The sequence below is a fragment of the Alosa pseudoharengus genome, unplaced genomic scaffold (genome assembly GCF_046254945.1).
Source record: "Alosa pseudoharengus isolate Yale_2024_CS ecotype anadromous, Long Island Sound unplaced genomic scaffold, YU_APseudo_1.1 YU_APseudo_1.1_scf_15, whole genome shotgun sequence".
Lineage (NCBI taxonomy): Eukaryota > Metazoa > Chordata > Actinopteri > Clupeiformes > Clupeidae > Alosa > Alosa pseudoharengus.
Genome location: NW_027468620.1, coordinates 16,301,798 through 16,316,891, shown reverse-complemented (window position 1 = coordinate 16,316,891; position 15,094 = coordinate 16,301,798). Strand labels below are relative to the sequence as shown.

The window sequence follows — 15,094 nt, the reverse complement described above, 5'->3', positions numbered from 1 at the left end:
TCAATTGCAAGATAGTATGCCTAAAAAAGAACCCCTTCTTATACACACATGCATTCACCTCATCTTCTCTCACGCACCGCACGCGTGCACACACACACACACACACACACACACACACACACACACACACACACACACACACACAGGTTGCTAGGTTACCATAGCAAATAGGCTCACCCCAGAAATTATTTTGGTAGGCTATTTTTTAGTAGCCTAATGGTAAAATTATTTGTTATCCTTTTATCAGATATTGAAGTGATGCACTCCAGTTCAGCTCCCACTACAGAGCCAGCTTTCCTTACCAGCAGGTCAAGTCGCCCCGCATCCTTCTTCTTTGTGCTTCCTCCCCAGCATACCACTGCATAGAAGAGGACGCTGGCAACAACAGACTGGTAGAACATCCTGAGGAGCTTGCTGCACACATTGAAGGAGCGCAGCCTCCTCAGGAAGTACAGCCTTTTCTGCCCTTTCTTGTAGAGTGCTTCAGTATTGGCTGACCAGTCCAGTTTATTGTCCAGGTGGAGACCCAGATACTTGTAGGTGCTTACCACCTCCATATTGACCCCATCAATGGAGACTGGTAGCAGAGCGGGCTTAGACCTGCGGAAATCCACCACCATCTCCTTGGTCTTTGAAGTGTTGAGTTGAAGGTGATTAAGTTTGCACCATTGCACAAAGTCCTCCACCAGGCACCTGTACTCCTCCTCTTGCTCGTCCCTGATACACCCCACAATTGCAGTATCGTCAGAAAACTTCTGCATGTGGCATGACTCGGTGTTGTAGCAGAAGTCAGATGTGTACAGGGTGAACAGGACTGCAGAGAGCACATAAATGTGACAAAATTAGAGTGTGCATGATTATTTGTAGCTTTTGTGATTAGGTAATACCATTGGTTCATATTGCGCTTGCGATAATTGTGCAGCCCTACTAAACAATACAGTGTCCTATTACTGTCTAGTCAGTGGTAATTACTGATATATGGCACTGGATGGCAGTGATCTGTTCAGCAAAGTTAAGTTTATTGTCTGTTGAGTCCCTAGTATTTAAAACGGTTGATCTGTTGGACTGGTTGGTTCGTGGATGTAGGTGTGGTTCAGGGGGGGATTTTGATATGTGAATGGCCAGCTCTTTTGTTTTGTCTATGTGTAGTTGAAGATAATTGTCCTGACACCACTGTGAAAACTGAGATTGAATCTTGATAAACTGTGATGGAGTTGTTATCATTGAGTAGCCTAGTCAGCTGTTCCCAAACCTGTTTTTCCGTGTACCACCACATCTACACCCTGACTCGGCTCGAGTCGCCCCCACCATCCGACACATAACGTAACACATTCTATTGACGCATTCCAGGCATTATGTTTAATTAGCCAACCTACATGATAACAAATAACTATGAGCTCTCACACTAAAAAAACAGTGTGGAGAACAACATTATGGCACACAGAATAAAGAGAACATTTAAAAAAAATAAAATAATAATTTAACACCTTTCCGACATTTCCCTTTACATCTCGCCTGCCCCCTTCCACTGCCCTCTAGTGGAAGCTTGCGTAACACCGGTGGTACACGTACCACAGTCATGAATACTCCTCTCTAACTCCCCCGCCCCTCTGTCTGTTTGTCTGTCTGTCTGTCTGTCTCTCTCTCTCTCTGTCTCTCAGGGATGTGGTCCCATACTATGACAGTTCAGGACTACCAAGACCTGTTAGATCGAGGATGGCGACGGTGAGCCACCAGCTTTCATATTTCCTCTTTAGTGTCATCTCATTTGAATTGCTTTAAAAATCTAAAGACACATTAATGAATTAGTGAAACAACTAACTGAACTGGGAAGGTAATGATTTCATTGCTCAAGCATAGGTTACCAAATGATTTCATCCAACATATAAGTGGCATTACTGTCATTTTGAGGACCATATATCAGTTAGAGGGCCAGTTATATCTTCATACAGACTGAAAGCACCTCAGAGAACCCCATGAAAATGACCAATGGGAATCCGATTAAAGGAAAATTTGGGACATTTTTTACATAGATCTCTGTTTCTTGAGTACTGTCGGTATGAAAAAAAACCTGAAAACAATCGGTTCCACCTAGCTCGAGTTGCTCCAGCCTACAGCTCGAGCTGCCAGGTAGCTACTCTGCAAGCTGTTGGCTCGAGCAACTCGAGCTAGGTTTTAGTTTTTCTTCTCCTTTAAGCTAGTCTTCATGGTGGACACTGAGTTTGTGCCTTCTTACCAATTGCCTCTGCTCTGCCACCTCAGGAGCGGGAAGTATGTATACAAGCCCATCATGAACAAGACTTGCTGCCCACAGTACACCATCAGGTAAGAGGTCTTCTCAGTTCTGAGTCAGAGACGTGCAAGGCTGGCTCTGAGAGTGTACAAACCCACTCCAGCGTCCACCTGCCACTGTGATCTGAGCCTTTGATCTGTGTCTGCACAGGTGTCATGCCTTGAAGTTTCAGCCATCCAAAAGCCACAAGAAGATCCTGAAGAAGATGAACAAGTTCCTGTTTGTGGGAGAGATTCCCGAAGGCCAGTGTGATGGTGAGGATCAATTAGCGAGCTCCCTTGTCATAATGACTATGTTAGCAAAATAAATGCTTTTGACTTTTGAGCTTTTAACTTTCAATTAGCTTCTCAATTTAGAAATGTTATGCATGATTATAATATCATCATGTGTCTTTTAAAGGAGAGCCCATGGACTCTGTGTGTAACGAGAGTGGTCCGGCGCGGGACTCATCCCAGCTGAGTGCCTCTGAGGTTGAAGGTCCCATCAACCCTCCCGATGTGGACAAGGGAGCCGAAACCAACAGTGCCGCCCCGGAACCCCCCAGGCAGGACGCTGGTCCCCCTGTCAATGCCAAAGCCTCCCGCTCTGCCCCCATACCAGGTCAGTCTACTCACACATCCGTCTAGTGACCACGGAAACCCTTTAGCTTAATGTGACACTGACTGAGAGACACTGTTTGGAATTTCCTGCCATGAGGGTAAGGGGTGGGGCTGTTTTTTCAGTGTTTCCATTGTGAGATTGGGGGTGGGACTGTGGCATTAGCGTTTAAAAAAAAAGTTGCATTTTGCCTGTCTACACCGTAATTCCAGGGTGGCGTTTTCAAAAAGTTTCCACTCTGGAAAGTGTTTTTGAAAAAGTGTGTTTCGGGAGCTCCTAAATCGCCGGTATCGTGCGGATGAATGGCCAAAACGTTCCCTGGAAGAAGAGTGGACAGAGAGTGAATAAAGGCACAGAATCCATAGAGAGTGGATATTGGTAAATCGAACAGAAATCCTCTAGTGTTGCCTTAATTTTACGCCATATATTATCTTTTTGTCTATCTACTGTTTTGGTCTACTTTTCTACCTTGTGCATGAGCAGACATGCCAGACAAGCCTCGCTTGAGTAAATAAAGGCAAGATGCAGCTAACTTGAGTGAATGGAACGGCTTCAGCCTCAAGTAAAAATGGTATTTCTGTATATTAACCTCTTTATTCTAATATTTTGAGACACTGATTTTTGGTTTTCAAATGGGCTTGAATCTAAATATATGAAAGATTCACTTTTTGAAATAAATTAGGGGGGAAAAAATAACTTCTCCACGATATTCACATTTTTCGAGACCAACCTGTAAAGCTACCGTCTGGATGGCAACACCTCCACTTGCTGCTCTGGTAGTTCTAAAAATGACAAATAGATGGCAGCAGAGAGCTGCGCTTCAGCAGCAGAGTTGATTCTCAACACAGTTGCGCTGGCTCGCTTCACCTCTGTGCTTTTTGAAACAAACTGTACCATATGCATCACCACTAACTTTCAAGCACACACTACGGTCTCATCCTCACACAGGCAACAGAGGATTCATATTAGCTACGAAGGGGCAATTGACATATAAGTCATACATGAGGCAGACTCTTCAGCTCCTGTTCCTCTCTCTCTCTTACACACACACACACACACACACACACACACACGGAGAGAACTTAGCCTTCACTCTCTGGCCCCCATAGCCTGCAGCTCCAGCCCAGACATAAACAGAGCCCTGAGCCCGTGGGTGTTTTGGCCTGCGTCTCTGCTACAATTGAGTTATAGTCGGGGAGGGAGCCGGCAGCAGCGCCGGAGAGAGGGGCTGCCACGCTTCACCATGCTCCCCAGGTAAAATACCCCCTCATAGAACCATCCGGAAATCTGTGTGTGTGTGTGTGTGTGTGTGTGTGTGTGTGTGTGTGGTGTGGGGGCGTCTCCTGATGGGAAAAGCCTGCTGCTCCCTGAAAGAAATAAAATGTGAAATAAAAACGGCAGAAAAAGACGAGGTGGAAAGTGCCCTCTCCATCCCCTCTCTGTCGTACGGGAAACACCTGGCCGCTGCACTGTAGAGGCGTTCTTCTTCTTTTTTTTTTTTTTTTTTAATCCGTGCGGCCTAAAAGCATGAAGCTCCAGCGCAGCGCCAGCCGCTGTCCGGGTTGGATGGATGGCCCCAGCCAAGTGTGCAGCCCAGGCCAGAGGAGGTGTGGGAGAGGGAGCAAATAAAAGAGAGAATGCGAAACAGTACATCCCCCCCCCTCCCCCCCCCCCGAGTTGGTGCTGTTCAACATATGTGTGTGCGTGTGTGTGTTTGTGTGCATGCATGTATGTGTGTGTGTGTGTGTGTGTGTGTGTGTGTGTTTGCATTTGTGCGTGTGGAACCTTCAGCTGAACGGAGATGGCTGTAGAAGCACTGAGGTGGAGCAAACTGTTCTCGATGGGGGAAAAATACTGGCTTCTTTCATTAAAACCTGCTGCTGGCAAGCAGGAGGAAGTTGGATCTGTGTGTGCATCGCTGGAACCAGAACCATTCATCTCACTTGATGAAACATGATGGTCGACATCATTAATCTTTCCATTTATTTTAGAATTATTTTGTACAAATTGTCTTTCCCTTCCCCTTGTACCATGTCTTGTACCATTGTGTTTTTACCCACATCCATCATCATTACCTGAGCCCCCCCCCCCCAACTCCCTCCTCTCCACTCCTCTCCACTCCTCGCTTCCCGGTTGTTTTTCCTCATAAAGGGAAGTGCCAGCATTCACACTCACACAGGCATGACGCAGAGCTACCCACAAAATACACCCCTCTTGCTTGCCCAAGGGCACTGTGGGCTTGTGTGCTCGTTGCTGCCTATATGGTGCAATCGTTTTTGCATTCCTCTTGATTTAAATTTTTTTCCGGCGTTCTCTTGTTTGTCCATTTGTTTAGATATTTGTTTGTTTAATTCTGCGGCTAGCTATTGCATGCTGTCTTTGTGCGACTGTGTGTGTGTATGTTGTCTGTGTGTGTGTGTGTGTGTGTCAGAGAGAGAGAAAGGGTGGGTTGAGGGCTGTTCCAGGGGGGCAGTGCTATGTTTTTATGAAGTGTTAACTGCCACAGAGGGAGAGTGCGTCCTCCACAGGAACTGATCTGTCAAAATTTATCTTCACACTGTACAGGCTGTACCTCTGTGTGTGTGTGTGTCTGTCTCTGTGTGTGTGTGTGTGTGTGGGAGGTGACTCATAAAGAGAGTATTTGAGCATGTGGTGTGTATGGACATCTGTTTTAACAGTGTAAAACTTGAGGAGAAAGTGTTGTGCGTTGTGTTTGTGTTCGTACTCATGAAGCATAGAGGAGTGTTTTGATGTCTCTGTCACAGGTCACGGCTTGTGTGCGAGCATGTCTGTGGGTGGATATAGCTGCCTTATCTTCGTCTGTTTATATTCAACCCCTATGTGCCCGCATGGTCAAGTTCATTTTAGTCATTTACGTGTGTTTTGTGTGTGTGTGTGTGTGTGTGTGTGTGTGTGTGTGTGTGTGTGTGTGTGTGTGTGTGTTGAAGTGGATGAAAAGCAGTCCCCCTCTCTGACACTCAGATAGACATCCTTGTATCAGTGACTCAGTATTCCGACACAGAGCACCACATAGATCAGTTTCCAGCAGTCATTTCTTTTTCCTGTCTTTTGATTTGTTCTGACAGCCGAAAAAATTCTATGTTTTTCCTTGGTTGTGGATAAAAGTACATTTCTTTCTATTCTTGAACTCCGCCAGACACCCCCCCCCCCATCACCACCATCAATATTTCTCTCCAAAACACTGCTGATAAGATGGGAGTATTACACACAGTTTCCTTTGGAAACTTATTGAGCCATGCAAAGCCCAAGGCAGAGTGTGCCAAAATTCTCTGGGGTAAATCAAGTTAAAGATCTGATATCGCTGACAGACAGGCCTCCTCACCAGAGGTCACCATATTGTTTGTTTGTTTGTTTTTTTATTTATTTACCACACAGAAATAACCACATGATGTGCTGATACATCAGCCCTCAATAGAATTCAGTCACATTGGGACATTTTCCCATTTCCCCAACCACTTGAAGTGCTTGTTGTTCATCCGGATGTGATCAGCTGGTGTGTGTGTGTGTGTGTGTGTGTGTGTGTGTTTGGGTCCATTGGGATAATAGTACATTGTGCTCAAAGCTGTAAACACTTCTGCTGTGATTGATGGTTGATGCTGGCGTCGGCCCCACTCTCGCTGCTCCTCTCGAACGCTCCCCCGCGGGGTCACCACGGTGATGGCAGGCCAGCGAGTGCCGGGCGGTGGTTGGCACGGCGACAGGCAGGAAATGGCCCTCGCTTCCTTATTGCTGCAAACAGGATGTCGGCGTGTAAACTGTTGACATAGGATGCCTGGAGCAGTGGAAGGGTCTGGCAGGCTTCCAGGACAGAAACAGAGAAAGCGAGTGATTCTGTGTGTGTGTGTGTGTGTGTGTGTGTGTGTGTGTGTGTGTGTGTGTGTGTGTGTGTGTGTGTGTGTGTGTGTGTGTGTGTGTGTGTGTGTGTGTGTGTGTGTGTGTGTGTGTGTGTGTGTGTGTGTGTGTGTGTGTGTGAGTGTATTCTCGCTGCTGAATGGTTCAAAGCCCAGCTCCGTCTGTCTGTCCATCTGTTTGTCTGCAAACAGGACACCCTCTGTCCTCCCTGGCTGGCCTCCTCTCCTCTCCTTTCCTGCTTGTCTCTTTTAGATCTCTTTTCCCCTCAGCGTCGCTCTCGCTCTCTCCTCTTGTGATCACAGTCTTGATCTCATGTCTCTGTAACTGCAGCGCCAGACTTTGCACTCCAGGTCTGCGCTGTTGTTGGGTATGTGGTCAAGGCCTGAGGTGGACACTTGTGGAACCGTGAAGCCCCTTAGTTGTGTCCACCGTATGTCTTTTGTGATGCTTGAGGTTGATAGACCTCAGCACCCAAGTTTACCACGACCTTCTGGAGTATTTATGCTTCACTTAAGGGAAGAGGAGAGATAGACTTCTCTGCATAGTCTGTCTGCCTCTTCACCCCCTCCATGTTTGGATACTGTCTGTCCACTAGCCACTTTTACCACTGTCTTTCTGCCTCACTGTTTGCGTGCTATATTAGCACATTAGCACATATGCATAACCCCTCCCTCTATGTCACAGCCGAACTGTGGCCACACTTATACCTTTTCTTAAAATAGTTAATATAGATATATAGACTTTACTTTATTTCTGCATTGTTGCACTGTTGGACTTACTCATTTGCACTATCACCATGACCACTATCACCATTGCACTATCACCATGACACTCATTCACACAGAGCACCTTAGAGCACCTTACCATACCTTACTATGCACAGAGAATCACAGGCTCAGTCCCTGCCTCAGTCATTGCAAGCGCCTCTGATTGATTAATCACCACTATGTGGATACTGTTTTTAGAATTGATTTAGATTAAGTGTTAGTTAGTATAATTTGTATTTTAGTATATTTAGCATATTCTTTATCTTCTACTGTCCTTATTGCTTAGTTGTGTTTTTATATTATATACTTTAATTACTCTTTCTGCTGTTAAAGAATGTGTTTGTGTTGTCTGTATGCTGCTGAGACCTTGAATTTCCCCTGGGGATCAATAAAGTATCTATCTATCTATCTATCTATCTTTACTGAGCATGTGCAGTTAGAGGAACTCAGTGCTGTTGATGTCATGGCAGTGGCAGGAAAAAAAAGAGGGGGGGGGTCCCGGGGGTTTGCGGAGGTATTAGGAAGGAAAATGGCTTCCGGATGTTCAAGAGTGTTTCCCATTGCCCTGTGAATGGGCGAGGCGGTGATCAAGTGAGTTTCACATAAATGAGCGAACAAGCGCACGTTCACGCTCGGCGGTCTACCCCTTCCAGCGATCGGAAACCCACCCTCCACGCCCACAAACCGCCTCCACATGGCACAGTGCTGTGCCCCCCCCCCCCCGCCAGAAACAACACAGAAGAGCACAAGCTTAAGAAGCCACTAATTGAATTAGACTTGAACTGATGAAGCACGCCTAGTCAGTTCTCTCTCTCTCTCTCTCTCTCTCTCTCTCTCTGGAACTGCTTTGTGACCTGCTTGTGTGAGGAGTGGGACCTTCAGGGTAGAAGGGAGGGATTAACAGTTTGAATGTTTTTGGCGTAATCTCTCATTTCCACCCGTTTCAGCTGTGTTTGTGGGGTGTTTGTTGCTGCCGCAGTTGTTTGTTTTGGAAAAGCTGCACGGGGTTTTTTTGTGGCCCCGGCTGTTTAAAAGGGTTTCTTTAATTCATACAAACGCCTCTAAAGAAAACAAATTGAATCAGCTGGTTGAGTCACATCCTCTGTATTTCTCTTTCCATTCCTCCTTCTCTTTACCTCTCTTTCATTCTCTTCTTTACTACCCTTTCCCCTCACCACTCCATCCTCCTCTCTCTCTCTCTCTCTCTCTCTCTCTCTCTCTCCCTCTCTCTTCCTCCCTCTCTCCCTCTCTCCCTCAGGTGTGGGAGCAGATCCCAGCAGGCCTCCGTGTCGGAAGGCCAAGGAGCTCCGTAAGGAGCGGCGCATGCAGAAGGAGCAGAGACGGCAGCAGGAGGCCGGGGACTCTGCCACCTCCTCCTCCTCCTCAGTGCCCGCTCCAGCTCCTGCTCCTGCTCCTGCTCCTGCTCCCACCACGGCCAACCAGACCAAGTCCCTGGAGGAGTTCCTATCCGAGACGACTCCCGACTCCCCTCTGCACCGCTTGGAGGTGAGAATGCTGTGAGTGTGTGTGTGGGTGTCTCTGTGTGTGTGTGTGTGTGTGTGTCTGTGTGTTTCTCTGGGGTCCTTCATGTGCTACCAAACTGCAAGTCGTCCATGGACGTTGTTGCTGATGTTGCCGCTAACCCAGGCCAACTCCTTTATCATAATGAGCAGGAACTGGCAGGAAGTCCGTGTTTGGACAAGCTGGCCGAGGTGCCCAAACACATCCAGCGAGCACACAGGAACTTCATGAATCATTCTAATTCCATTGCTCCTTCACCTCCCTGCACCTGCCCAGCTTATCAGCCGCGCTAACCTGAGGTGTGCTGCGCTCTTATCTATAGGTGGAGGAGCTGGCAGCGGATGCTTGCCCGGAATCGAAAAAAAGGATGACCTCATTTACCGGCCCCAAGAGGCTGTGTGCAACCATGCCATGGGTGCAGTGCAGCCGCGGCAACAGCAACAGCGCTTTCCAGTGTTTGTGTCGGATCGTTCCACCGCTCCGCTAATTCAATTGGAAGCTGAAGCCACATAGCCTCTCTCAGAATGAAAACACACACACACACACACACAAACACACACACACACACACACACTGTCTGTTTTACTCTCCCTCCTTTGCCCTGTCTGTTTCCAGACCACTAGGAAAGTGATGTCAGCATTGGTAAGGACGTTAAGCTTTTGGATTCCGACTGGAGACCTGATGAGCGAATGGCAGGATGGCCCTCCACCAGTGGGAAATCCCGAGGGATGAGGCGCTCTCTCTACTCCCAATTAACTTAATTGAACCAGGAACTAATTGGATTGATCTCAATTCTCCAACATTGTCCCATTCAATCTGTGTAAGTGGATCCCAGGCAACCGGGCAAGGTCACCCATCTCTGCTGAAGGTCACAACCAAACCTGAGGACTAATGAAGTTTCCGTGAGGTCTCTCGCTTGTCTCTCTCAGGCAGGCCTGAAATAAAGATCCATAGGACACGTGGACTGGTCCTTCCCAACCTTCCCCCTATCGTAGTGTCTGTGCGGTTATCTAATTCTTTTCCCATTTCACGAACATCCGGGGAGGCATGAGGGGGAGTGAAGTGGAGGGAGGTTTGCCACTGATAGCATGACCACTGACTGAAGATACATGGGGGGAAGTGGGAAGAGGGGGTGAGTGACCGCGGGGTAGAATGTTCCGGAGATAGCCGTCCGGCAGCGGTCACCTAATGAGGTGTTTACGGTAGGCCGGCCGGACTGTCGGCCAGCCCACTCTGTCATCCAACGAGCTGTTAAACAGAGGAGGGTCTGGAGTCGGCCTAATGAGAGAGAGAGAGGGAGAGAGAGAGGGAGAGAGAGAGACAGAAAACTCTTTTTGCCCCACTTCGAGCCATCTAGGGCCTCTCTCACAGATAAATAAACGGATGTGTGGAATCTTAGCAATAGTTATTCTTTTGATCACAGCTGTGCGTGTGTGGCCGTTTCAAAGTCAAATACAATGATCACATATGCACCAAGTGTGTGTGTATGTATGTCTGAGGATATCCTTTAGTTCACAGAAATCCTCTGGTGTTGCTTGAATTCGTGTCAGGCAGCATAAATAGTCGTGAAAAATAGATGGACACATGCTGCACAGCCACAAGAGAACTTAAAAAGTTCCGGGCAGAGGGATACCATCAGGGGGCAGTGTAACCATGTGGTAAAAGTCCACACATGCCCTCTGTTTTGATTTACTTTCTCTCGCTCTCTATTAAAGTTCAGGTTCCCTCCTTCACCCAGGCTCTGGATCGCCTGCCTCTCTCTGTCTCTTTTACTCACCCTCAAATATGCTGCCATGGCTCTACTATACATTAACAAACAGAGGTAATGTGCTCGGAATCAAAAGCCTTTTCAACACACTGTGATCAAAATGGTTTTTGAAAGAAGAAACGGTTCAGGGATTTCTGTTTCTTTTCCCTTCCCTTAGTGTGTATTTCTCCCACAAGCTTATTATTCTCTCTCTCTCTCACACACACACACACACACACACACACACACACACACACACACACACACACACACAGGCTGATTTCTTTTCATTTTCTTTTAATTGGATGCCTAAGCTTTTAACATAAACAGTATTAAAACATTCAGTAACCCTAGACGGGGTTTGAAAGTATAAAAATACCAGCGGCCAGCCAATCTTGAGTTGTTGTTGTTCCCCAGCGCAGGTGGACCCCCTTGAACCCCCGGTCACTCTGAGACCGTCTCGAGAGAGTTGCCAGATAAAAAGATTTGTGCGAACCGTTAATTCTTACACGGGACTCTGGCAGCTTTGTCTCCCCCGCACTATGGCCCAGCCAGGCAAGTTATACGAGAGCCCTGATGTGGCCAACCAAAATAAACCCGGGGTTAAATAACCCCCATCGAGCACTTTCCAGAGGACCCAGGAGGAGCAGGAACACAATCCAACCAAAGCCTTAAAAACTAAGAATTTTTTAATTAAGAGGAGGAGAAACCAAATATAAGGGGGGACGCTATCTCTCTCAATTTCGGGGAAATGACAACAATGAGAAATCGCTAATTTTTTTGTGTGTCGGGGAGGTTTTGCTGAGGTGAAACGGTTGACTGTCCACATCCAGCTCCAGGACCTCACAGCTGGTCTTTCCGTTGCCTGAACCATCACACTGGATCGAATGGCATGAGTGTGACCAGAGGAAGTCCGGCGTTTCGCATACATTTACAGCCTTACAGTTTACAGAGTGACTCAGCCTGTGGCTGGTATGGAAGCAGCTACCATGGGTCTGATGTTGAACGCCAAGCTGAACGCTGCAGGAAAAAAACGAAGACCTGTTGCTCACTGGTTCCATGTGTGTTTTCCTCAGCCGCATGTTGTTGTTGTTTTTTTTTTCATTTCTTACGTCTGTGTATGTGTGTGCTACATCTTATCTTGCCAACTTTCATCTCTCCATGTGGGTTTTTAATCCACGGGATTTTGGTGTGTGTTGTTTCTGTATTTCAGTCTGGGTGGGATTTTAGGTTGGGGGGGGGGTGGGGGGTGGGTTGGGGGTTGTCACTCACTGAATTCTGTGTTTTAACCCTTTTCCTGCTGCTCCTCTCTTGAAGGTGAGGCTAGTGCGCTCCAGTCCCCCCAGTTCAGAGTTCAAAGCCTCTTTCGACGCCTCTTACCAGTTGTACAAACTCTACCAGATGGCCATTCACAAGGATCCTCCAGACAAGCCCACTGAGAGCCAGGTCAGGGGTCAAGGGTGAGAGTTGAGGGGTCAGCCCCTCAGGGATGAAAATAGAGAGGGGATAGGGCGCTAGAGATTGACTCCAAACGCAAAAAAATAAGTGATCATTGAGCTTAGCTGCAGGGTAGCAGAGCGCATCTCTCTGTTTGTGTTTTTGTGTGTGACGAGCACACGACATTCGATCACCTATCTGACCACAGTCGCCCAAAGCGCAGATGTTTCTTTTGTCCCCCCTCTCTGTTGTCGGACACCTCCGTGAGAATGCAAACTTGGCAAATCTGTCAGCAGCCAGACGGGCACTGAGTCAAGGAAGGAGGGTGAGCCGGGGAGAGAGTGAGAACGGATGGGGAGGTAAACGAGGGTAAACAGTATAGTTGGGGGGGGGGGGGGGGGCGCCAAAGCGGGCAGAAAAACAGCCCCTGCCATGACTCTTTATTGCTGCTGCCTGCGAATGGATGGAGCATGGGATCAGGTGAGACGGCACGGCAGCGGCAGACCGAGTGAGAGAGGAGAGCGGATATGAGGGAAGGGGCGAAAGGAGGGAAAATAACATTAAGGGGAGTGATGTGTGTGTGTGTGTGTGTGTGTGTGTGTGTGTGTGGTGTGTGTGTGTGGGGGGGGGGGGGGGGAGGAGGAGGGAGTGTGCGTGTATGTGTGAGAGAGAAACAAACAACACGTGTCTGTGCGTGACTGGCAGTAGATGTGTTTGCATGTATTTACACCTTACAACAGAGAGACTGAATGAGACCAAGAATGTGGTAGAGCAAAGAGTGGTAGGTGTAGGAAGAGAGAAAAGTGCTCCCATACGTCTGGTAGGTGGGCCGAGAGGTGGTGCTGGGTGGGTGGGAGGGTGGGAGTGGTGGCCTGGTGTTGCTACAGGTGCCTGTGCTGGCCAGCCAGCCCATTCATCTCCCTCTCCTGCTGTTTGGCTCAGGTACTTCCCCTGCACCTCCAGACTGCACGAGGCTCCCACTCATCAATCTCCCAGGGCCAACGGTCCCAGCTGCACCAACACCAGCACTGCCATAGCCTCCGCGCTAGCGTCTTGTGCTAGCACGCTAGCTAGCCAGACCCAGCGCGGTCACATTTTTATGATTTAGGTGACACCTTGGCCTCCTCCCCTCTCTTCAGCACTCCCCCAAAAAAAATCCATCCCAGCCCCTCATGTGGCCACCATTCCGAGTTATCCGAGCTGTACTAGACCCTTGACAATAAATCTTTGCCGGGCTTTTAACAGCACATGTTCTGGTATGTTAGCACGGCGCTAGCCGTCGTGCTAGCAAAGCTTTAGCCAGATGTTTCTGATTAGTTGTAGTGTAGTCTCCTTGTACGTCTCGCCTTAACCATGCCCGCGTTGTGGCCGTAAATCTCCACTGCAGTATGGGGGCCCAGCTGTGGTGTGCTGGAGTTGTAGGAGCATTTTAGCTTCAGCTTTTTTTTTTTTCTGTGTCATAGAAACCTTTAATCATGTATATGGACGAGGTTGGGGCACACGGTCATGTTGATTGTGGCTCTGAGTTTTATACCGGTAATGGCCGAGGCCCCTGTTAGTAGAGAGTGCTGTATCTAAAGTCTTTATTGGCTCTGAGTAGTTCTGGTTGCATCTGCTGTTTTTTAAGTTGAACAGATTCTCCTGATGCAGTCAGCTTTTATGTAACTCTGGAAAACTCTGTTTTGACTCGTTCATGGAATATGCCCAGAGGTATTGTGTGTGTGTGTGTGTGTGTGTGTGTGTGTGTTTGTGAGTGAGTGAGAAGGAGAGTGTCTGTTGTGTATAGTTTTTCCAAAATAACATCATCGCCCCCTTCGGCATTGCTTTTATGATGTGTGTGTGTGTGTGTGTGTGTGTGTGTGTGTGTGTGTGTGTGTGTGTGTAACTCCCTTGGTTGAGTATGTTATGAGGTACTGGTCTCGCTGGGTGTAGTTCCCACTCCCTTTTAAAGGGTTCAGAGCTGCTGCTGAACAGTGAACAGTGGCCCCTCAGTAGCTCCCAGAGCTTAGCTGTGATGGTGCGCTAGCCTCACCTTCAGGTTTCCCTTATTTCCTTTGTGGTTGTGGGACTGGAATCAGACTCCTCCACACACACACACACAAACACACACACACACACACCATTGAATTGACCTGTTGCAAATGAGCTTAGAGGAGTCTACATTTCAGCCCTGTCGCTTGTCATGGTACATTAATAACCTAATGCTGCTTTTAGTGTGTAGTGTTGTCTAAAACATCTCCATCAATACCCCCTCCCTCTCTCTCTGTCTCTGTCTCTCTCTCTTTCTCTCTCTCCCTCTCCCTCCCATCCCAACTCCTGTCACTGAATCGCTGCTTCCCCACGACATGCACTAACATCTTCCATCCTCCAAATGTGCACGCTTATACTCCTGTATTTTTACCTTCTCAAACTTTCCATCTACTTCCCTGTTTTGCCATGTCTAACTGCTCTTCCTTTGCCTGCAAACTATTCTGTGAAACCTCTATAACCTCTTGCCTGTTGGTGCCCTCACTCGACACGATATCTCTTCTGATCTCTTACCTGGTCATGGCTCCATCAATACAACCCTCTATCACTTCATTCACATTTTTACATCCCAAACGTGTTGCCCACCTCTACCACCATTTTCTCTCCACCCCTTCCTCTCATCTCTTCCCTCCCGCCTTCCCTAGACCGGCTAGTGCCGGTCAGCTTTGAGGATCCTGAGTTTGTGGCGACCTACGAGCGTTCCGCTGCACTGTACTCCAAGTACCAGCAGGCCATTCACGGCGATGACCCGTCTGAGTGTGGTGAGACTGAGGTATGGTTCAGAGGTGACAGGTCAGGGGTCACAATCATGACCCCATTATTACATCACTT

The 15,094-nt window shown here is 48.0% G+C and overlaps 1 protein-coding gene across 3 annotated transcripts in view; it reads left to right on the top strand.

The window, feature by feature from the left end:
* ate1 (arginyltransferase 1) overlaps positions 1 to 15,094 on the top strand; it is a 113,881-nt gene that overhangs the window by 14,134 nt on the left and 84,653 nt on the right. For 2 of the 3 annotated variants that reach the window (XM_076285727.1, XM_076285726.1), the window contains exons 2-7: positions 1,662 to 1,725; positions 2,263 to 2,325; positions 2,444 to 2,547; positions 2,693 to 2,893; positions 8,789 to 9,036; positions 12,116 to 12,244. In XM_076285727.1, coding sequence (XP_076141842.1) covers positions 1,662 to 1,725; positions 2,263 to 2,325; positions 2,444 to 2,547; positions 2,693 to 2,893; positions 8,789 to 9,036; positions 12,116 to 12,244 — 809 coding nt within the window. The remainder of the gene's footprint in view (positions 1 to 1,661; positions 1,726 to 2,262; positions 2,326 to 2,443; positions 2,548 to 2,692; positions 2,894 to 8,788; positions 9,037 to 12,115; positions 12,245 to 15,094) is intronic. The other variant, XM_076285728.1, reaches the window with a different exon arrangement.